At 36.5% G+C, this 18,146-nt stretch overlaps 2 protein-coding genes and 2 long non-coding RNA genes across 4 annotated transcripts; 3 read left to right on the top strand and 1 right to left on the bottom strand.

The window, feature by feature from the left end:
* The first annotated feature begins 1,260 nt into the window (after positions 1 to 1,260).
* Positions 1,261 to 1,857, top strand: LOC125472777. The gene has a single exon (XM_048574604.1). The coding sequence runs from the start codon at positions 1,261 to 1,263 to the stop codon at positions 1,855 to 1,857; it is 597 nt and encodes a 198-aa protein (XP_048430561.1).
* Positions 1,858 to 1,948: 91 nt separating this feature from the next.
* On the top strand, positions 1,949 to 2,320 carry LOC125472786. Its single transcript, XR_007254681.1, has 2 exons — positions 1,949 to 2,034; positions 2,217 to 2,320. It is a non-coding gene; the product is annotated as an uncharacterized LOC125472786 (long non-coding RNA).
* Positions 2,321 to 7,405: 5,085 nt separating this feature from the next.
* Positions 7,406 to 8,640, top strand: LOC103942366. Its single transcript, XM_048574603.1, has 3 exons — positions 7,406 to 7,974; positions 8,208 to 8,347; positions 8,505 to 8,640. Exons 1-3 carry the CDS (start codon positions 7,477 to 7,479, stop codon positions 8,638 to 8,640), a joined length of 774 nt encoding a protein of 257 aa, XP_048430560.1. The 5' UTR covers positions 7,406 to 7,476.
* A 505-nt stretch (positions 8,641 to 9,145) lies between these two features.
* Positions 9,146 to 11,336, bottom strand: LOC103942364. The gene is made up of 3 exons (XR_007254682.1): positions 11,265 to 11,336; positions 10,753 to 10,897; positions 9,146 to 9,552 (listed from the first exon to the last, which is right to left on the bottom strand). It is a non-coding gene; the product is annotated as an uncharacterized LOC103942364 (long non-coding RNA).
* Positions 11,337 to 18,146: the final 6,810 nt, after the last annotated feature.

Here is an 18,146-nt window from a genome sequence, read left to right as displayed (position 1 = left end):
AAAGCTCCGTATCGTTTGGAAGCTTCAAGTTTGAAGACCCCACTACCGATGACAGATGCTGCCGACCTTGTTTAGCACGTAATCAGTGACGTAATTAGTGACGACTCACAAGTCACATGGCTAATGCTACAGACCTTATATATTGCCCGTACTTAGTGACGTAATTAGTCACAAGTCACATGACTCACGTAATGAGTGACGTAATTGGTCACAAGTCACATGACTCACGTAATGAGTGACGTAATTGGTCACAAAACCCTGATCCATACAGTACCGTTTGGTACGTGAAACGGGACGGAACAGAGTGGGACAAGGTGTTCCGTCCCACGTTTGGTGCGCCTAAAACGGGTGGAACGAGCTGTTCCACAGGACGAGTTTTGGGTGAATTTTCTTTCCACCTCACCCTCCTGGAACGACTCGTTCCATATCCGTGGAACACAAAATTATAACCTCTCCGTCTCCTTCTTCTTCCTCCTTGTTTCCATCCGATGACATCTTTGCTCCCGCTCCGTTCCGTTCCGTCCTGTCCCGTCCCGTCTCATTCCGTTTCGTCCCGTCTGCATACCAAACGATACCTAATATTACGCGCACACACACACCACTTTCTGACTTCCCTGAGTGCAACTCAAATCCATATATAAGAATGAAGAATATAGTTTTAAAATGGAGGATTTGCGCCAAACAGCATTTGCATGCTACAAGGATGCGTCGACGGATATTCAACGGTTTGTAGATGAGTTTTTCTACGAAATGGATCTTGACGGGAATGACCGAGTGAAACTAGAGTCAACGCAATTAGTTAGTCAAGAAAATTGTTAATTTGATTATTGTGAAACTAGAATCAAAACAAAAAAAATTTCAAATTTCGAAAAAAATGTTACACCGATCAAATCAATAATTTTAATGAAATGAATAACATGTGACATCAAATAAAAGTAAAGAGAGAAATCATCTACAATTACAAATTGAAGAAAAAAAATTACATTACAATCAAATCGCGTTGTATAAACAATTAGCCTGAACCTAAAAGTAACTGGCTTTTTTGTTTGTTTTCAATGAAAAGTTGCACGTAATATTTAAGCTACTTATTCACATCACATGCGAAAGTTCGTTGAACCTAACCTCATTCTGAATGCAAGTTGCACGTAATATTTAAGCTACCTAAAGCCCTAATCCATAGTGTGTCTATATAACACCACATTCTGACTTCCCTGAGTGCAACTCAAATCCACATCTAAGAATCAAGAAGATAGTTTTAAAATGGAGGATTTGCGCCAAACAGCATTTGCATACTACAAGTATGCGTCGACGGATGTTCAACGGTTGGCAGATGAGTCTTTCTACGAAATGGATCTAGACAAGAACGACCGAGTGAGCTTGCAAGAGTTCACGGAATACATGGAGAGGCATGGAGATTACAAGCATCTGTGTAACTCCCTTTTTTTCGACGAACTAAAGAAGGAAGGACGTGAAGAGCTTGATTTCATGGACGTGATGACTGTCTTGTACATTATTTATAGTGGAAAACCTTTTTGTAACGGGCAGTGCAAAAAATTTATCAAGGGAGTTTATTTCGCTTGTGTCAAATGCTTTGACGATTGTGCCACTGATGCCACTAACACGTTCAATGTTTGCCCTGCTTGTTATGCTGATGGCAAATATGTCCATGGCCACGACAAATTCCTTGATAGCTTCCTGCTTCTTCAAAGCAAGAGGATGACAACTTTGAACCAGCAAGCAGCGTCAGTCATTAATGAGGTACATATGAATAATATCGTTCTATTTTACATCTTTTTGTTTCCATTTGTTTTATCATATTACATCTATTGTTCTATATTACATATGAGCAATATCTAATTCCTTCGTTTTCCATTTGCTTGAACAATTTTTATGCAATGCTAGTCAAAGGCACTCGAGTATGGAAGTACATCGGAGACAAGCAATTCGTCTTCTCCAGCTCCTCCAGCTCCTCCTCGTCCACTCACACCTCATACATCCAATGCAATGGTTCCCGTTAATCCAAGGCCTAAAAATGTAATTAGATGCCATTCCCCTCTTTCTTATTATTATGGACAGCCTAGCATTCTCATACATACATACATACATACATACATACATACGTACATACGTACGTACGTGCATATAAATTCTTAACATATTAGACTTCTTAATTGCTGACTCAGTAACCATTTTTGGGTGCGCGTATTAATTTTCAGAGTGCCGGGAGGAAAGCATTGAAGACGATAGAAATGCTACTGGCCCTGGGAAATATCTTTGCTGCCACTCAGTGCACCATCATGTGAAGATCTTCTACCAATTATACCAAGTTCAATCAACCTGGCAGTTGTAACCAAACCAAGTTTTCTGATAGTAAACTCGATAAAATGAAGGGTTTGATCACAAATAATCCCTGCCAGGTGGGAAACTCATTTTCGTCCACATATAATGTTTCAAATGGATCAATGTCGCCCTCTATGTTTTCCTCGTTGAAAAATATTAGTATTATGGTTATTTGATTGTTTGAGTTTGGTTGTTAGTTTAGTATATGAGTTTAGTTCATCCGAATTATAAGTTTTGCTCTCTATAAATATATCTTATAGTTTAGTATGAAGTTAAGTTAGTCACGATGTAATCTCTTACGGGTTTGTAGTCGTTCCGACATTCTCGTTTGTTTAATAATATGACATTCTTGTTTGTTTAATTATAACAGCTTATCATCTATTTTCGAACGATTTTATGTCAAGCAACTACGCAAGTAGGGAGAAATTAGCACCGCTTAAAATAAAATATAGAATTCAAACACTAATAACTAAAACCCTTAAGCTTTACCCAAAGCTTCACAAAAATTTCTACAAATGCCAAAATTTGCAACCACGAACTTATGCCCCTCACTTCATTCAACGTTGAATGAGATCTTTAGAGCTAAAGATCCTAACAAAATAATGGTGAGACTAGTGTAGATGATGCAGTAGAGGTGTTTCAGTAGATTACCATATTGTGAGAGTCAAAACATAACTTTTCCCACACAAGGACATCTTCACTACAGAGTTCTTTGCCTCTATTTGATATTGATTGGCATGGAATCCACATTTACATTTTGCTAGTTATAACGGACACCCTAGAGTATCTTTTTTTACAGTAGCTGAGACTGTGTAGGGAAAACTATATTTTGACTCTCATATTTGCCGAAATACCTATACTACATCATCTTCACTAGTCTCAACATTCTTCTGTTTGAATCTTTAGCTTTGAAGGTCTCATTCGATGTTGGATGAAGTGAGACGCGTAAGTTCATGGGCGCAAATTTAGGCATTTGTATAAAAAGCTTTGAAGTTTTGGGTAAAGCTTAAAGTTTTTGGGTATTAGTGTTTGAATTTTATATTTTATTTTAAGGGCACTAATCTCTCACTACTCGAATAGTTGCTTGATATAAAATCATTCGAAAATGGATGATAAACTGTTATAACTGTTTTCATTTGTATCTGACTGGTTTTGGAGGTAATACTTATGTTTTTAACTAAACCAATCTGGCACATTTTTACTATTCTACTTAACTTTGTATTGTTTAATTTCCAGTTATAACTATGTCAGTTTAGCATGCAAAAAATATTTTGGAGATGTAAAAATGATGGTTTTGATGAATAATGATTTTTAGTGATTTGTCTTTATTCTTTTTGTGAATTTATTGTTATCTCTTCTTTGCTTATTTAGCTTCCGGTCCCTTATCAGCGTATTTGTTAGTTTGAAAACTTTGATTCAAGTCTTTTTATTATTTTACCCTGACAACTCATCTTAACAATATGCAATATGTCCTGTTAATTACTCTCTCTCCAAATTAACCCCAATATATTATCCTAAACCTATCATGTATATCACGTAGAGTAATTAATTTGATTTTCAGATTTTAGTTCTATATCAACACTGCACAACTGTGGACAAAACCAGTTAGAAGCCACAACAAATTCCATTCCGTATAATTGTTTAGGGTTTTACTCTTTGCACCCAGAAATCAATTTTTTTTGTTTGGTCTTACTACCCACGGAACGCAAAAACCAACTTTTTCTTTCGATCCTTGTACTCATATATATTAGGTCACATTTATATGAATAAGCAATATAGGGTGCTTATTCTTCATCGTATAGTTGCGTGGAAGGCTTTTTTACCTTTGCTTTTTTATGCCAATTGGAACCAGATGCTCCTGTTTAATGCTCCTAAATGCCAATTGGAACTAAATGCTCCTAAATGCTCCTGTTTAATATAACTAGTTTGTATGCAGTGCATGCAAACAAAAGTGCTAAGTTCTATATATATAAGTATAAAGAGAGACGGAGAAAGAGTAGTTAGTGTTGATGTGTGGAGTCTATATATATAAGCATTTCCTCTTTCTAAAGTTCTTGTGCTTTGGTGTGACAATGTATCTGCCATCTCTCTAGCATCTAATCTTGTTTTCCATGCTAGAACCAAACACATCGAAATTGACTATCACTATATTCGATAACTAGTCCTAGCTTCTCTTCTTCAAGTTCGATTTGTTCCCAGTCATCACCAAATTGCAGATATTCATACCAAATCCTTGTCCAAAGCTTGATTTTAGCTTCTCAAATCCAAGCTTTCCCTTGGTACTCCTCCGTTCAGCTTAAGGGGGTGTAAAGAGACATATCATTCTCAACAGTCCAAGTCATCAATACAGTCAACAGTAGAGTCAACAGTTACTTAGTGTAGAAGTTTTGTTTGTTGTAACTGCATTATAACTAATCATAGATTAAGGTTAATTAGTTACGTTTGTTAATAACTAATGTTTATTAACTGATTTGTATAAATACCCAAATGTAAATCTTTTAATCAATGAGAAATATATTTTTAATATATCTACATTAGATTGGATTACGAATTACTTGAAAGGCTTTTTCATTTATATGTTTCATTAATCTTTTTTCTTTTTCTTTTTTTTATGAACTTGCAAATTGTGACTTTTTTATTCCTGTACTTTGATTCGATGTCTCAACTCAATTAGTTATTCAAGAAAATCATTAGTTTGACTATTGTGAAACTAGAGTCAAAACAAAAAAGAACTTCGAATTTCGAAGAAAATGTTACACCAATCAAATCAATAATTTTGATGAAATGAATAACATGTGACACCAAATAAAAATAAAGAGATTACAAATTGAAGCGAAAAATTACATTACAATCAAAACACATTGTATAAACTATTAGCCTTACCTAAAAGTAATACGTTTTATTTTTTTAGTTTTCAATGAAAGTAGCACGTAATTCAGCTTCTTATTGTTTGGAAGCTTCAAGTTTGAAGACGAAACCCCACCACCGAAGACTAATGCTACCGACCATATATAGCACGTAATTAGGCACATCACAAGCGAAAGTTCCTTGAAACCTAACCTCATCCATAGTATATATACCACATTCTGACTTCCCTGAGTGCAACTCAATTCCATATCTAAGAATCAAGAACATAGTTTTAAAATGGAGGATTTGCGCCAAATAGCACTTGCATACTTCAAGGATGCGTCGAAGCAAATTCAACGGTTGGTAGATGAGTTTTTCTCCGAAATGGATGTTGACGGGAATGACCGAGTGAGCTTGCAAGAGTTCACGGAATACATGGAGAGGTATGAAGATTGCAAGCATCTGTGTAACTCCCTTTTTTTCGACGAACTGAAGAAGGAAGGACATGAAGAGCTTGATTTCGTGGACATGATGACTCTCTAACCTTTTTGTAACGGGCAGTGCAAAAAATTTATCAAGGGAGTTTATTTCGCTTGTGTCAAATGCTTTGACGATTATGCCACTGATGCCATCAACACATTCAATGTTTGCACTGCTTGTTATTCTGATGGCAAATATGTCCATGGCCACGACAAACTCCTAGATAGCTTCCTGCTTCTTCAAAGCAAGAGGATGACAGCTTTGAACCAACGAGCAGCGTCAGTCACTAATAAGGTACTTATGGATAGTAACGTTCTATTTTACATCTTTTTTCCAACTCGAACCATCCACCTTCAACCTAGACCCAGTATTTTAGGCCCAAGCACTAACATATTAATTAAGAATCTACGACAGCTGATACAATTTGATTATAGGAATAAAAGATGTTATTCTTACCATTTATATGTATCATCTCTCTAATAGAGATAGTACCCATATGTTTGGTGGCTCTATCTCTATTAAAGAGATGACACAAATAGATGGTAAGTGTAACACTACTCTACATAAAATTGCTAATCGCGTACAAGGCTTTGTTTGGTGTCTGGGTCGTTTCTGATACCAACCTATAGGCTATAGTGTGTAGGTCGTCGGGAAAGTATAATTTCTTTTTCTAAAGTGTGGACTACTAGTACTGCCAATACAATGACCAAAATGAAATTTCGAGTAAACTACATTGACAAATAAAAAATATTCAATTGGATCTTGCTATAAAAAAATATTATTCAAGTTTCAGCCATAGTTTCGTGGACAAATAAAAAAAATATTCTCAATTGGAATACTTGAAAGAACTAGCAATTTGTGTGACTTTTTTTATGTCTAGGTCGTCGGGAAAGCATATTCTTTTTCTATGAATGCGGACAACCAGGACTGCCAAATACAATGAAATTTCGAATCGACTACATTGACCATTAGTCGATTCCATCTTTTTGTTTAGCAAACTTTCAAGTTTCAATCCATATTTACCATTTTCGTGGACAAATAAAAAACTTATTCTCAATTGGATCTTATCGGCATCCCTCAATTATTGAAGTCGGTTAATGATAAGCGAGTACTTGTCCTGCAAGTTCAGAGTACAACCAAACCCCATAGAAAATTTAAAAGCAAAACTCTCACTTTATACTAATAAATAATTCGTTACATATTGGTATTTTCCGTTAACTTATTCAATGGCGGTTGCAGTGATATATATCGGCATTAGATTGGATTACGAATTACTTGAAAGGCCTTTTTGTTTATATGTCACATTAATCTTTTATTTTTCTTTCTGAACTTGCAAATTGTTACTTTTTTTCCTATAGTTTGATTTGGTGTCTCAACTCAATTAGTTAGTCAAGAAAATCGTTAATTTGACTATTGTGAAACCAGAGTCAAACCAAAGAAAACTTCGAATTTCGAAAAAAAACGTTACACCAATCAAATCAATAATTTTAACGAAATGAATAACATGTGACATCAAATAAAAATAAAGAAAAAAATCATCTACAGTTACAAATTGAAGCAAAAAATTACATTACAATCAAAACGCAGTGTATAAACAATTAACCTTAACCTAAAAGTAACACGTTTTTTTGTTTATTGTCAATAAAAGCTGCGCGTAATATTTTAAGCTACTTACGAGTGATATCACATGCAAAGGTTCCTTGAACCTAACCTCAAAGCCCTAATCCATAGTTTCCTATAAATACTACATTCTGATTTCCCTGAGTGCAACTCAAATCCACATCTAAGAATCAAGAAGATAGTTTTAAAATGGAGGATTTGCGCCGAACAGCATTTGCATACTACAAGTATGCGCCGACGGATGTTCAACGGTTGGTAGATGAGACTTTCTACGAAATGGATCTAGACAAGAACGACCGTGTGAGCTGGCAAGAGTTCACGAAATACATGGAGATGCATGGAGATTGCAAGCATCTGTGTAACTCTCTTTTTTTCGACGAACTAAAGAAGGAAGGACATGAAGAGCTTGATTTCATGGACGTTATGAGTCTCTTCTACATTGTTTATAGTGGAAAACCTTTTTGTAACGGGCAGTGCAGAAAATTTATCAAGGGAGTTTATTTCGCCTGTGTCAAATGCTTTGACGATGATGCCACTGATGCCACCAACACGTTCAATGTTTGCCCTGCTTGTTATGTTGATGGAAAATATGTCCATGGCCACGACAAATTCCTTGATAACTTCCTGCTTCTTCAAAGGAACAGGATGACAGCTTTGAACCAACAAGCAGCGTCAATCACTAATGAGGTACGTATGGATAATATCGTTGTATTTTACATCTTTTTGCTTCCGTTTGTTTTATCATATTACATCTATTGTTCTATATTACATATGAGCAATATCTAATTCCTTCGTTTTCCATTTGCTTGAACAATTTGTGCACCTTTGTTTTATTATTCTCCCTAGGAAGAACGTGAAATTCACCTGCATATTCAGCAATTTTTGTTTATTAATTAATTCTCTATTTTATGTAATGCTAGTCAAAGGCACCCGAGTATGGAAGTACATCGGAGACAAGCAATTCGTCTTCTCCAGCTCCTCAAGCTCCTCCGGCTCCTCCTCGTCCACTCACACCTCATACATACAATGCAATGGTTCCCGTTAATCCAAGGCCAAAAAATGTAATTAGATGCCATTCTCCTCTTTCTTATTATTATGGACAGCCTAGCATTCTCATACATACGTACGTACGTACTTACGTGCATATAAATTCTTAACATATTAGACTTCTTAATTGCTGACTCAGTAACCATTTTTGGGTGCGCCTATTAATTTTCAGAGTGCCGGGAGGAAAGCATTGAAGACGATAGAAATGCTACTGGCCCTGGGAAATATCTTTGCTGCCACTCAGTGCACCATCATGTGAAGATATTCGACCAATTATACCAAGTTCAATCAACCTGGCAGTTGTAAGCAAACCAAGTTTTCTGATTGTAAACAAATAATCCCCGACACGTTGGAAACTCATTTTCATGTTTCAATGTCCTCGTCTGTGTTTTCCTTGTTGAAAAATATTAGTATTTATGGTTATTTGAGTTTGGTTTTGATGAATAATGATTTTTAGTGATTCGTCTTTATTCTTTTTGTGAACTTATTGTTCTCTCTCCTTTGCTTATTTAGCTTAATTCCGGTCCCTTATCAGCGTATTTGTTAGTTTGAAAACTTTGATTCAAGTCTGTTATTATTTTACCCTAACAACTCATCTTAACAATATGTAATATGTCCAGTTAATTACTATCTCCAGACTTATCCATATATTAATTAACCCCAATATATTATCCTAAACCTCCCAAACCTATCATCTACATATAAATATAAAGAGAGACGAGAAGGAGTAGTTGGTGTTGATGTGCGGAGTTTAGATAGACCTGAATTGTTTTGCCAAGCTTATGATTATCAAGGTGAGTGGTTTATGTAATGTGTTGCAAATACTAGACCATAAACTACTTTTCATAGCATTCAATACATGCCATAAAAAGTATTTCATAGACTTTTCTCCAATTAAAAGAAAAGAATCGCAACAATGTACACTGAAACAGAAAGAAACGGAGTTAATTCACCTACGAGATCAACCTAGCTAATATTGCAAGAGGCAGGTGATAATGCACAATTGCATGGGACATAAACCTAAAGTACGAAGGCCAGAAAAAATTTAATTACCCTTCTCTATTTCCTCCATCAATGATCTCTGAGAATGAATCATACTTACCTTCTGAGTTCTGAGAATGAATCATACTCTGGAGTCTGCCTTGCCATGTTGTCAAAGGAATGGCTAAACCACGATGTATCTCCCTCCATGATCAAGAGGAGTAAAGTGAAAAGAACCTGAACACAAAAATTCTTATCTAGAAAAAACAATACACAAAATTATGTTAATGACATTCTCTTGCCATTACACATTAGCGATCGCGACATTAGCATCACTAACAATATATTTGTTTTGAAACCCATGGTCCAAACCAATACGAGTCGGAGACTCAGACCAATTCAAAATTGACGAATTAACGATGGCATATCAATTCCAGATGACAGCTATATTTACTCACTCATCTAATATGATTGACTGATTCACGACACAATAATCATCAGACAATACTGCTCACTTCTACCTTTAATAATTACATAAGGGGAATGAAACATGATTCCGATTAATCCAAAGGCTACACATAAGCAGAAATCTATCCACCTTCCAAGATTTTTATTCGTTATTCCCACAGCAAAGATTCATTATCCAGAATCCAAATCATTATTCATTCTAAAATAAACGACTTGGTAAACCTTCAGACACTCCAATTGAAAAGCAAAACAAAAGAAAGGACTGTAGATGCAGCCAGAAAGTACATACGGTCTAGGTAATTGAATACCGGAAATTCGATACAGGAAAATCCCATATCTTCAAAATTATGGATGTGACAGAGAACGCAGCATAACCAAATTATATCTTACACAAATTCTATCTCGTACCAAAACAGAAAAATCAAACACAACTAATGAACCACATGTAACATTGCATGCAATGATGCAAACCCAGAAGAGAAATGATATCAAAATAACACTTCTCAGCAGCATATGGCCAATACTAATTGCAGAAGTTTACAACCCGCATCCAAAACAAGAGCAACAAAATAAAAAAGGGGCCTTTATAATTAGATTTGAAAGCAAAAACTTGTGCTTTTTCAATGAAATCAAACCCTAAGAGAGATTTGCGACTTCAAATATATTCAATAAAGTTAGATGAAAAGCTATTAGTTCCACTTGAGAAGGGTTATTTTTTCGTCTTTCTTACACTAAAATGGCGTATGCGCTGTTGTATGCATTGAGATTTGTGACTTCAATTCATTTATAGTACATTACATACTACTAGAGAAGGGTGATTAAAATTTCAATTCAATCTGTAGAACTAATTCCATCTGCAGAATTCAATCACCGCACAAGAAACTAAAGCTGACATTGGAGAAGTCCTATTTTTTGCTTACTGGAAAAGAAAACAATCGACGAAAAAGAAATGCATATTAGTCCACTGACATTTTGCGGTTGTTAAACAGAAGGTCTCACACCGGCAGTTTCGCCAAGGATGATTATACTGTTGACATTCCCACTTCCATCCCTTTCAGATGGGGACGATGTTGAAAGCTGCCAATCCCCATTAACAATGAACTTGTAGTAATACCTGCAGAACATCATCTTATCATTACTTAAAATGAAAATTAGATGAGCTCATCATGCGACATTTTCAAGATTAGCTAGTCTAACAAAACTTAAAAAGATTGACAAGAAGCAATGCATTGGCCTGATAGAAAATTCAACACTAAGAGTTAACGAAAAGCATTAGATCTCATGTTTTTATTCTAATCTTAAAAATCAAAATAACGCAAAGATTTTCGCTTACTTTCCTTTCTAACTACAGCCGTAGCATATTACTATCTTGCATTTAAAAGCGATTTGATAATTCTGATCTGAGCTTCAGCCATGCAATTAAACGTCAAAAAAACTAACCCTAACCAAAATTGAAAATTAATTTACCAACATTATAATACCTTGCTTCCAACGACGACTACGGCTGCGTAAATCGGAGATGCAAATTGTGGAATCAAACTTGAAGTTTTGGAAGGATCGGCTCAACCTTGACCGTTGGACATGGAAGCACGAAGAAGAAAGGATAAACAGTAGAGAGAAGAAGAAAGTACAAATCATTTCTTTCTTTTGTTACCGTTACAACTGAAAGGCCAATCCTTTTAAAGCCGAATACCACACCTCAAGGCTCAAATGTGTGAATGCCAGCTCGCAATACAGAACAGACTTATTTAAATCTAGCCCAATAACTAAAAGCTATTACAAATTGGCCCAATTTCATGAATTGTTCCAGCTACCCGTAACTTTTCAAATAAACCAAAGCCTACCTAGGCTAAAGGGCTTGTCACCACCAAAAGTCAAACACCACGTTCTCCATTCCATCACTTAATATTTCAAAAGCTCACGGCACCTCATGTTAATTGCCTAGCCATCATCTCATTTTTTACTATTTATCCGAAAGAGCATCTCAGATCTTTGGTTTAGTGTCATTATTATTCTCTCCCTCTATCTTAACACCCTTCACTGCTTTACTTGCTGACGCTGTATAAATTCATTGGCAGGTAGTTAGAGATCCTTTTATCTATGTAATTCTCTTTTTTCTGTTTTTTATGTATAAAAGAAATCTAATTAAATGTTAGTTCAAGACCGCCATGGTAAGATCGAGCATGAAATGCCATAGCTAATGGGTCGATTTACCTTCATCTATAAATAGAAGCAAAGCCATTCATGCTCAGGACCTTTATCAAAGTTTAAACTCTACGATTCAAAACTTCCAGTGATTTTTTAATCCATCCAATTCTCAAATGCTATCCAAAGTCAACTCCAAAACGATCACACTGATCAAAATTGTTTACTACTCTGCTACTCCGTAGTATAATTTCCACCAAGTTTTTTCGTCTCCAAGGTCCAATTTGTCCTACTTCATCCAGTCCAATATCAAATCTTACTAGTGAATCCAATGTTTTCCACTAAGTTTTCCGGCCTTGTTTAGCATTGTCCTGCCTCTCACGGTTAAAAATCTTACTAGCTAGTTTACTATTTCTTCATATTTTAAGTGTATTTCACTTTAATTCAGGAATGAGATGATTAAAAACATTTATCTTCTTTTTCTTTTGTTCATTTTAGTTCAAGACAAAAATAAGTGAACATCACACTGAAAACCAAAGTCATCGATTTTCGAGGCATATAGAAAACTTGTGCACGTCTATTTTACTTTTGACGTACCTTTTAATGGGTTGTCCTATTCAAACAATATTTTTTACTTCTCACAAATTTCGTGTTAATTTTTGACACATTCCGACCCGGAATGTCTACTTGGACTCCAAAATCGAGTTGTGTTGGCGGACGGACCTGGACGGTGACGAGACAATAAAGTGAAGTGTAGTGGAAAAAGGATGTGAATAAATTTAAACCTAAAAGTGTCTAATCAAAAGAATGCGTGGATGAGCGCTATTGAACTCATTTCACATGTGATGTCAGAGCATAAGACAGTATAGTAAATAGGATGAGGGTTATACCACTAAAGATAACCATCTCCTAAGATTTGCCAGAATCCTCGTTTACACGTAAGCAAACCCATTAAACCTGAAGGAACGAAAAACAAAGTTGAGTGGGTCAGCAAAACAACGTTTTGTACAAAAACCTTTGTTTTCGAACATACTAACCCATCGTCGTAAAACAAGTATAGTTTTCTTAAAATCATACTACGTATAAGTATGAAGATTTAATGCATACCAACAATATATAGATTTAATGCATACCAACAATATATAATAGAAATATGCCAAAACAGGAATAATTCACAACAATAGAAATATAGGCATGTGCTTGACAAATATACTAGCACGCAAGTCGGAGTCACCTATGGCTCATCAATCTATATTAGCACACAAGTCGGAGTCACCTAACGTGACAGGCTGGGTGTAATAATAATATACGTTCTAGTGCTATGATCACGTGAAGCTTGCGCTAAGTGCAATCACCTGACCTGTACGACAGGTTAACATCTAACTTGGATCCAAGATGAACATGCGGTGTAAGAGGTGAACATACACGTGAAGGCTGGCCCTGGCCCCGAGCGAAAGCACTAACACCAGGGTGTAGTAATGATGAGCTAACTATATGAATAAATGAATGCCATACAATTCAAATCAATATAATAAACTCACTTGAATTTACTTGCGCGTGCCGTAGAATCATTTTAGTATTCTACCACAGTACTATATATATAAGCAGGTAAAATGCGTATGAATATGCCATAGCCATTTTAATTCCAATCACAAAGCAACATTTACCAAACTAAACTAAAATTATGGCATAATAGGCGTAAATCCATTTAAATGCATTTGTGGAAACTATAATTCATATATATATATATATATATATATATATATAAGTAAACTGCCCACTCACAAATATGCAGTCGAAACGAAGCCTCCGAGCCTTACTTGACCTCATACGTCCTTGGGATACGTTTCCCCTATATGTGAAATTACCAATTAACTTAGTTTAATAACACATAAACGGAAACTTAAATAAAACCTCCATACATTGTTCAAACATAGGGTTTGTATATACGAAATCGATCCACTCGACGTCACAGACCTACACAAAATTTCAGAATATTTTTTGGATGCCGGACGCGCCGCCACTCCCTGGCTATGGCACAGCCACACGCACCAGCCATGCAGAGCTGACGGAGGCCTAACAACCGTTAGGAATATTCCATTAAAAGGTAACAGAAGTTAACGGCGTTTATGAACACAAATTTTCCTGAAACAAGAACACGTGTACAAAATATATTTTGTATTAATGATTTTGGGGTTACAATCTCTTTTACAATTTGACCCTCTGATTCTATCTTCGTAAGTGTAGATCTGTGAATAAGTTGTTGATCCAAAGGGTCATCGGGGCTTGGTTTAGGGATGAACAGTTGTGCGGATTTGTTGATGTTGTTGATCCAAAGGGTTGTCGGGACTTGATCTTAGGATGAACGGTTGATGAACGGTTGATGAACGGATCTTCAAGGGGTTTTGGACTTGATCTTGAAGAAAGGGTATGTGGATTTGTTGGTTTTGTTGATCCAAATGGCCGTTGGGGCTTGATCTTAAGATGAATAGTTGATGAACGAATCTTTAAGGGCTTTTGGGATTGATCTTAAAAGAGAATTTGACGAAGAACGAAGAGGGCTTTCTTGATCATTCGGGATTTGCTTGAGAGCTTTAGAGTTTCAAAGCTTCAAGGTTTTGGTGTGATGTGAATTGGTCTCCTTTCCTCTTTTTATCCCTTGATGGAGAAGCCTATTTATAGACTTTGAGAGTGAATCACCACCATCCATTTTTTTTGGTGATGTAGGTGAAATGAGTGGAGTTGGTAGGTGAAGTAAGTGTGTGATGTGGGTGAAATGAGTGTGTGATGTAGGTGAAATGAATAAAGGTTGTAATTTTAATGCATTGGTCAACATTTATTTCACTAAAATTTCAATGTCTACAAATGCCCCCACTTCAAGGCGCGTCGTATACATGTGCTTGTCACGTGTAGAAGATGCGTTTTGAAGTCCCTTAATGTAGATGTCGATCTAAGGGTCGTTGAGGCTTGATTTTGAATTGGGCTGGAAATTTCTTCAAGGGCCATCGGGGCTTGATCTTGAATTCGACTCGAAGATTTTCTAGTCCTCCAATCGTTGATTTTCCACAGGCTTAATCTTGAACTGGGCTAGAGGGCTTTTTGGTCTCATCCAAAGGTCTGAACTTACTCCTTTTATCTGGAGCTAAATTTGATTCAACGGTGGTGAACACTTGATTTTGAATCGGACTTGTGATCTCTTCAATGGCCATCGAGGCTTGATCTTGAATGAAAATAGCACCAAGAGCGGTTTCAGGATTCGGACACATGGCAGGCAAGCACGAGGTGGAGGTGATGACCTGTTTCTTTGTTCAATCTTTCCAATTCATATTAAAGAAGGTTAAGGGATGAATCACTTAATATTTCAAAAGCTGAGAGCAACTCCACCCCTAAAGACTTTGCGCTAGCACCCAACCCATTTATCCACTTCAGTGAACAGTAATAGACCCTAATGAACAGTAATAGGCCAAAGCATCTCCACCCCAAAAAAAATGTGCTGGCACCCAGTCTAAAAATGCACTGGCACAAATGATCTCCACCCCTACAAAATGCGCTGGCACCCAGTCCATTTAAAATATCAAATAATTTTTTTATAAAATAATAAATTTAAAAAAATAGTTTTGATTTCGAATAAGATTTTTAACCAATCTCGTCACGCCACGTGTCATTATCCGAACGTACTATTTTGTGAATAGATTTCCGCTAAGATTTTCAACCAATCCCTACAAGCCACATGTCACTTCCTGTTTACAATAATTTAGGTAAGATTTCGATAAGATTTTTAACCAATCTTGTCATGCCACGTGTCATTATTCGAACGTACATTTTGTAGATAGATTTCTGATAAGATTTTCAACCAATCCTGACACACCACGTGTCACTACCTGTTTACAATAATTTATCCAAGATTTTGATAAGATTTTCAACCAATCACGTAGTGCCACGAGGCATTGTCCAAAACCTCATCTTCTCTTTTTTTTTGTCCATATAAACCTTACATCCATCCTCACACTAAACTCAATCCTTTTTTTTAGCTCAGAATTCTTCTTTATCGTTTTCAAATCTTGAGTTCTTACAATGTCTTCTTCAAGGAGAGTGTATAAATAGTTGCAAGAGCAGCAGAAAAGGTTGTTGGCACAACAGGATGAAATGGTCAATCTTGACAAAGGTGGAGGTGGAGATGAGGCCTTCGCAATGGAGGAGGATGAGGATGATCACCATAGAAGGCGGAGGACCTCACATTCCCGCCGTATCATGAAAACTGTGGGTCAGATAGCCAAACCTAGAAGTGTGGCAAACATTGATAGAATAAGGGAAAGACGAGGTAAAGATCTCTTGGAAGATTATTTTATTCCCAACAGCGTTTTCCCTGATCATGTTTTTAGACGTCGTTTTAGAATGCAACGAAGTTTGTTCGATAAAATCATGAGTGCTGTTGGCAACCATGATCCATATTTTGTGCAAAAAGAGCATGCTTTTCATGTTCTAGGTCTTATTCCTGAGCCAAAAATTACGGCTGCCTTGCGAATGCTTGCATATTGAACATCTGCAGATCAAGTGGATGAGATTGCAAGGATGGGAAAAACAACTATTTTAGAGTCCCTGATGCGGTTTTACTCTGCAATTAAAGCCCTCTACACCAATGAGTACCTTCGGAAACCCACGCCAAGGGACATGCGAAGGCTTCTGAGGAAGGGTGTGATGTGAGGTTTCCCTGGCATGATTGGAAGCATCGACTGCATGCATTGGACTTGGAAAAACTGTCCAAGTGCGTGGCAATGAGCTTATGGCGACAGAAAATGAGCCAAAAACATCATTTTGGAAGCGGTGGCTTCTTTTCATACATGGATTTGGCATGCTTTTTTTGGTGTTCCAGGAGCTCAGAATGACCTAAATGTCCTTGCTCAATCTCCAGTGTTTGACGAACTGCTACAAGGAAATGGGCCGAGATGCACATATTGGGTTAATGTTAATAAATACGAGGGACCATACTACCTTGCAAATGGCATTTACCCAAGATGGTCAATATTTGTCAAAACAGTGCCACATCCACAGAGTGAAAAAGAAAAACACTTGGCAAAGTGTCAAGAAGGATGTAGGAAGGATGTCGAGCGTTGTTTTAGTATTCTGCAAGCTCGTTGGGCGATTGTTAGGGCTGCAACTAGAATGTTTGATGTCGAGGCTCTTCGATCCATCATGATGACGTGTATTATTCTCCACAACATGATTGTTGAAGACAAGTATGATTATGATGCCGTCGATGAATACGAGCCGGATCCGATGAACAACTCAAGAACACAAATCTACTATGCTTATGACCGGACCGAAGATCTCGTGCAACACGAGCCGTTGAAACGGGATGGACATTACAATGAATTGATCGTTCAGCGGTACACTTCATTGCAAGAGCCATACTGGCACATAACCTGCCAGAATGACTTGATTGACCACCAGTGGGGATTGCACGAAGGGGAAGATAATTAAAATAAGGCTTGTGGTTGAAGAATAAAGTGTATTGTTTTTTAAGTAATCTTATTTAATGTTTTTTTTTTTTTTTTTTTAAGTTTATATGGTGAGGTTATGTAATTTTATTTGGTGTTTTTTTTTAAATGTTTATTTGGTGAGTTTATGTAATCTTATTCAAATGTTTAAATAAAGTACAAAAATTACATAAGAAATTAAATAAAGTTCTAAAAATAAATAAGAAATTACATAAGAAATTAAATAAAGTTCTAAAAATGTTAAGAAATTACATAACAAATTAAATAAAGTAGTACAAATAAATACGAAATTATACAAAGTCTGTGGAGTTAGGATATGTGGTGCTAGGATCTTTGTTGCTAGGATTTTTGTAGCTAGAACCCCCTTGACTTGTTTCGGCATCTCTTGCACGCCTTCTTCGCACGACATCACTTTTTTCTGATGTCCAAAAATATTTTGAATTCGGAGACAGTCCTACTAGAGACTTGTTCATAGTGTCACGATTTGCTTGAGCCATCCTTTCTTCTCTAAGCATCTCATTCTCTAGATGAAGTGCTTCTCTAATCATCTCGTTCTCTCGATTAACTATTTCTATTTGTCTCTCAGCCGCCGCATCACGAGCCTCAGTAGCTGCTATTATTGCTGCCATAGCAGTAGCTTTTTCCTCATCTCTAGCCTTTTCCCATGCCATGTTCAGTTCACCTTGGTGAGCAAGTTCCTCCATATATTTAGTGTAGTCA

This window comes from the organism of the source record quoted next, unplaced genomic scaffold (genome assembly GCF_019419815.1).
Source record: "Pyrus x bretschneideri cultivar Hongxiangsu unplaced genomic scaffold, Pyrus_bretschneideri_v1 Contig73, whole genome shotgun sequence".
Lineage (NCBI taxonomy): Eukaryota > Viridiplantae > Streptophyta > Magnoliopsida > Rosales > Rosaceae > Pyrus > Pyrus x bretschneideri.
The sequence above is the reverse complement of the archived record's forward strand: the minus strand, read 5'-3'. Positions and strand labels throughout refer to the sequence as shown.

What these genes read in the sequence shown, in the direction of transcription:
- LOC125472777 (XM_048574604.1), top strand. Translation starts at nt 1,261, where the DNA reads ATGGAGGATTTGCGCCAAACAGCATTTGCATACTACAAGTATGCGTCG.
- LOC103942366 (XM_048574603.1), top strand. Translation starts at nt 7,477, where the DNA reads ATGGAGGATTTGCGCCGAACAGCATTTGCATACTACAAGTATGCGCCG. An exon ending in CAGCGTCAATCACTAATGAG is followed by an intron (nt 7,975 to 8,207) that starts GTACGTATGGAT and finishes ATGTAATGCTAG; the next exon opens with TCAAAGGCACCCGAGTATGG. An exon ending in GTTAATCCAAGGCCAAAAAA is followed by an intron (nt 8,348 to 8,504) that starts TGTAATTAGATG and finishes CTATTAATTTTC; the next exon opens with AGAGTGCCGGGAGGAAAGCA.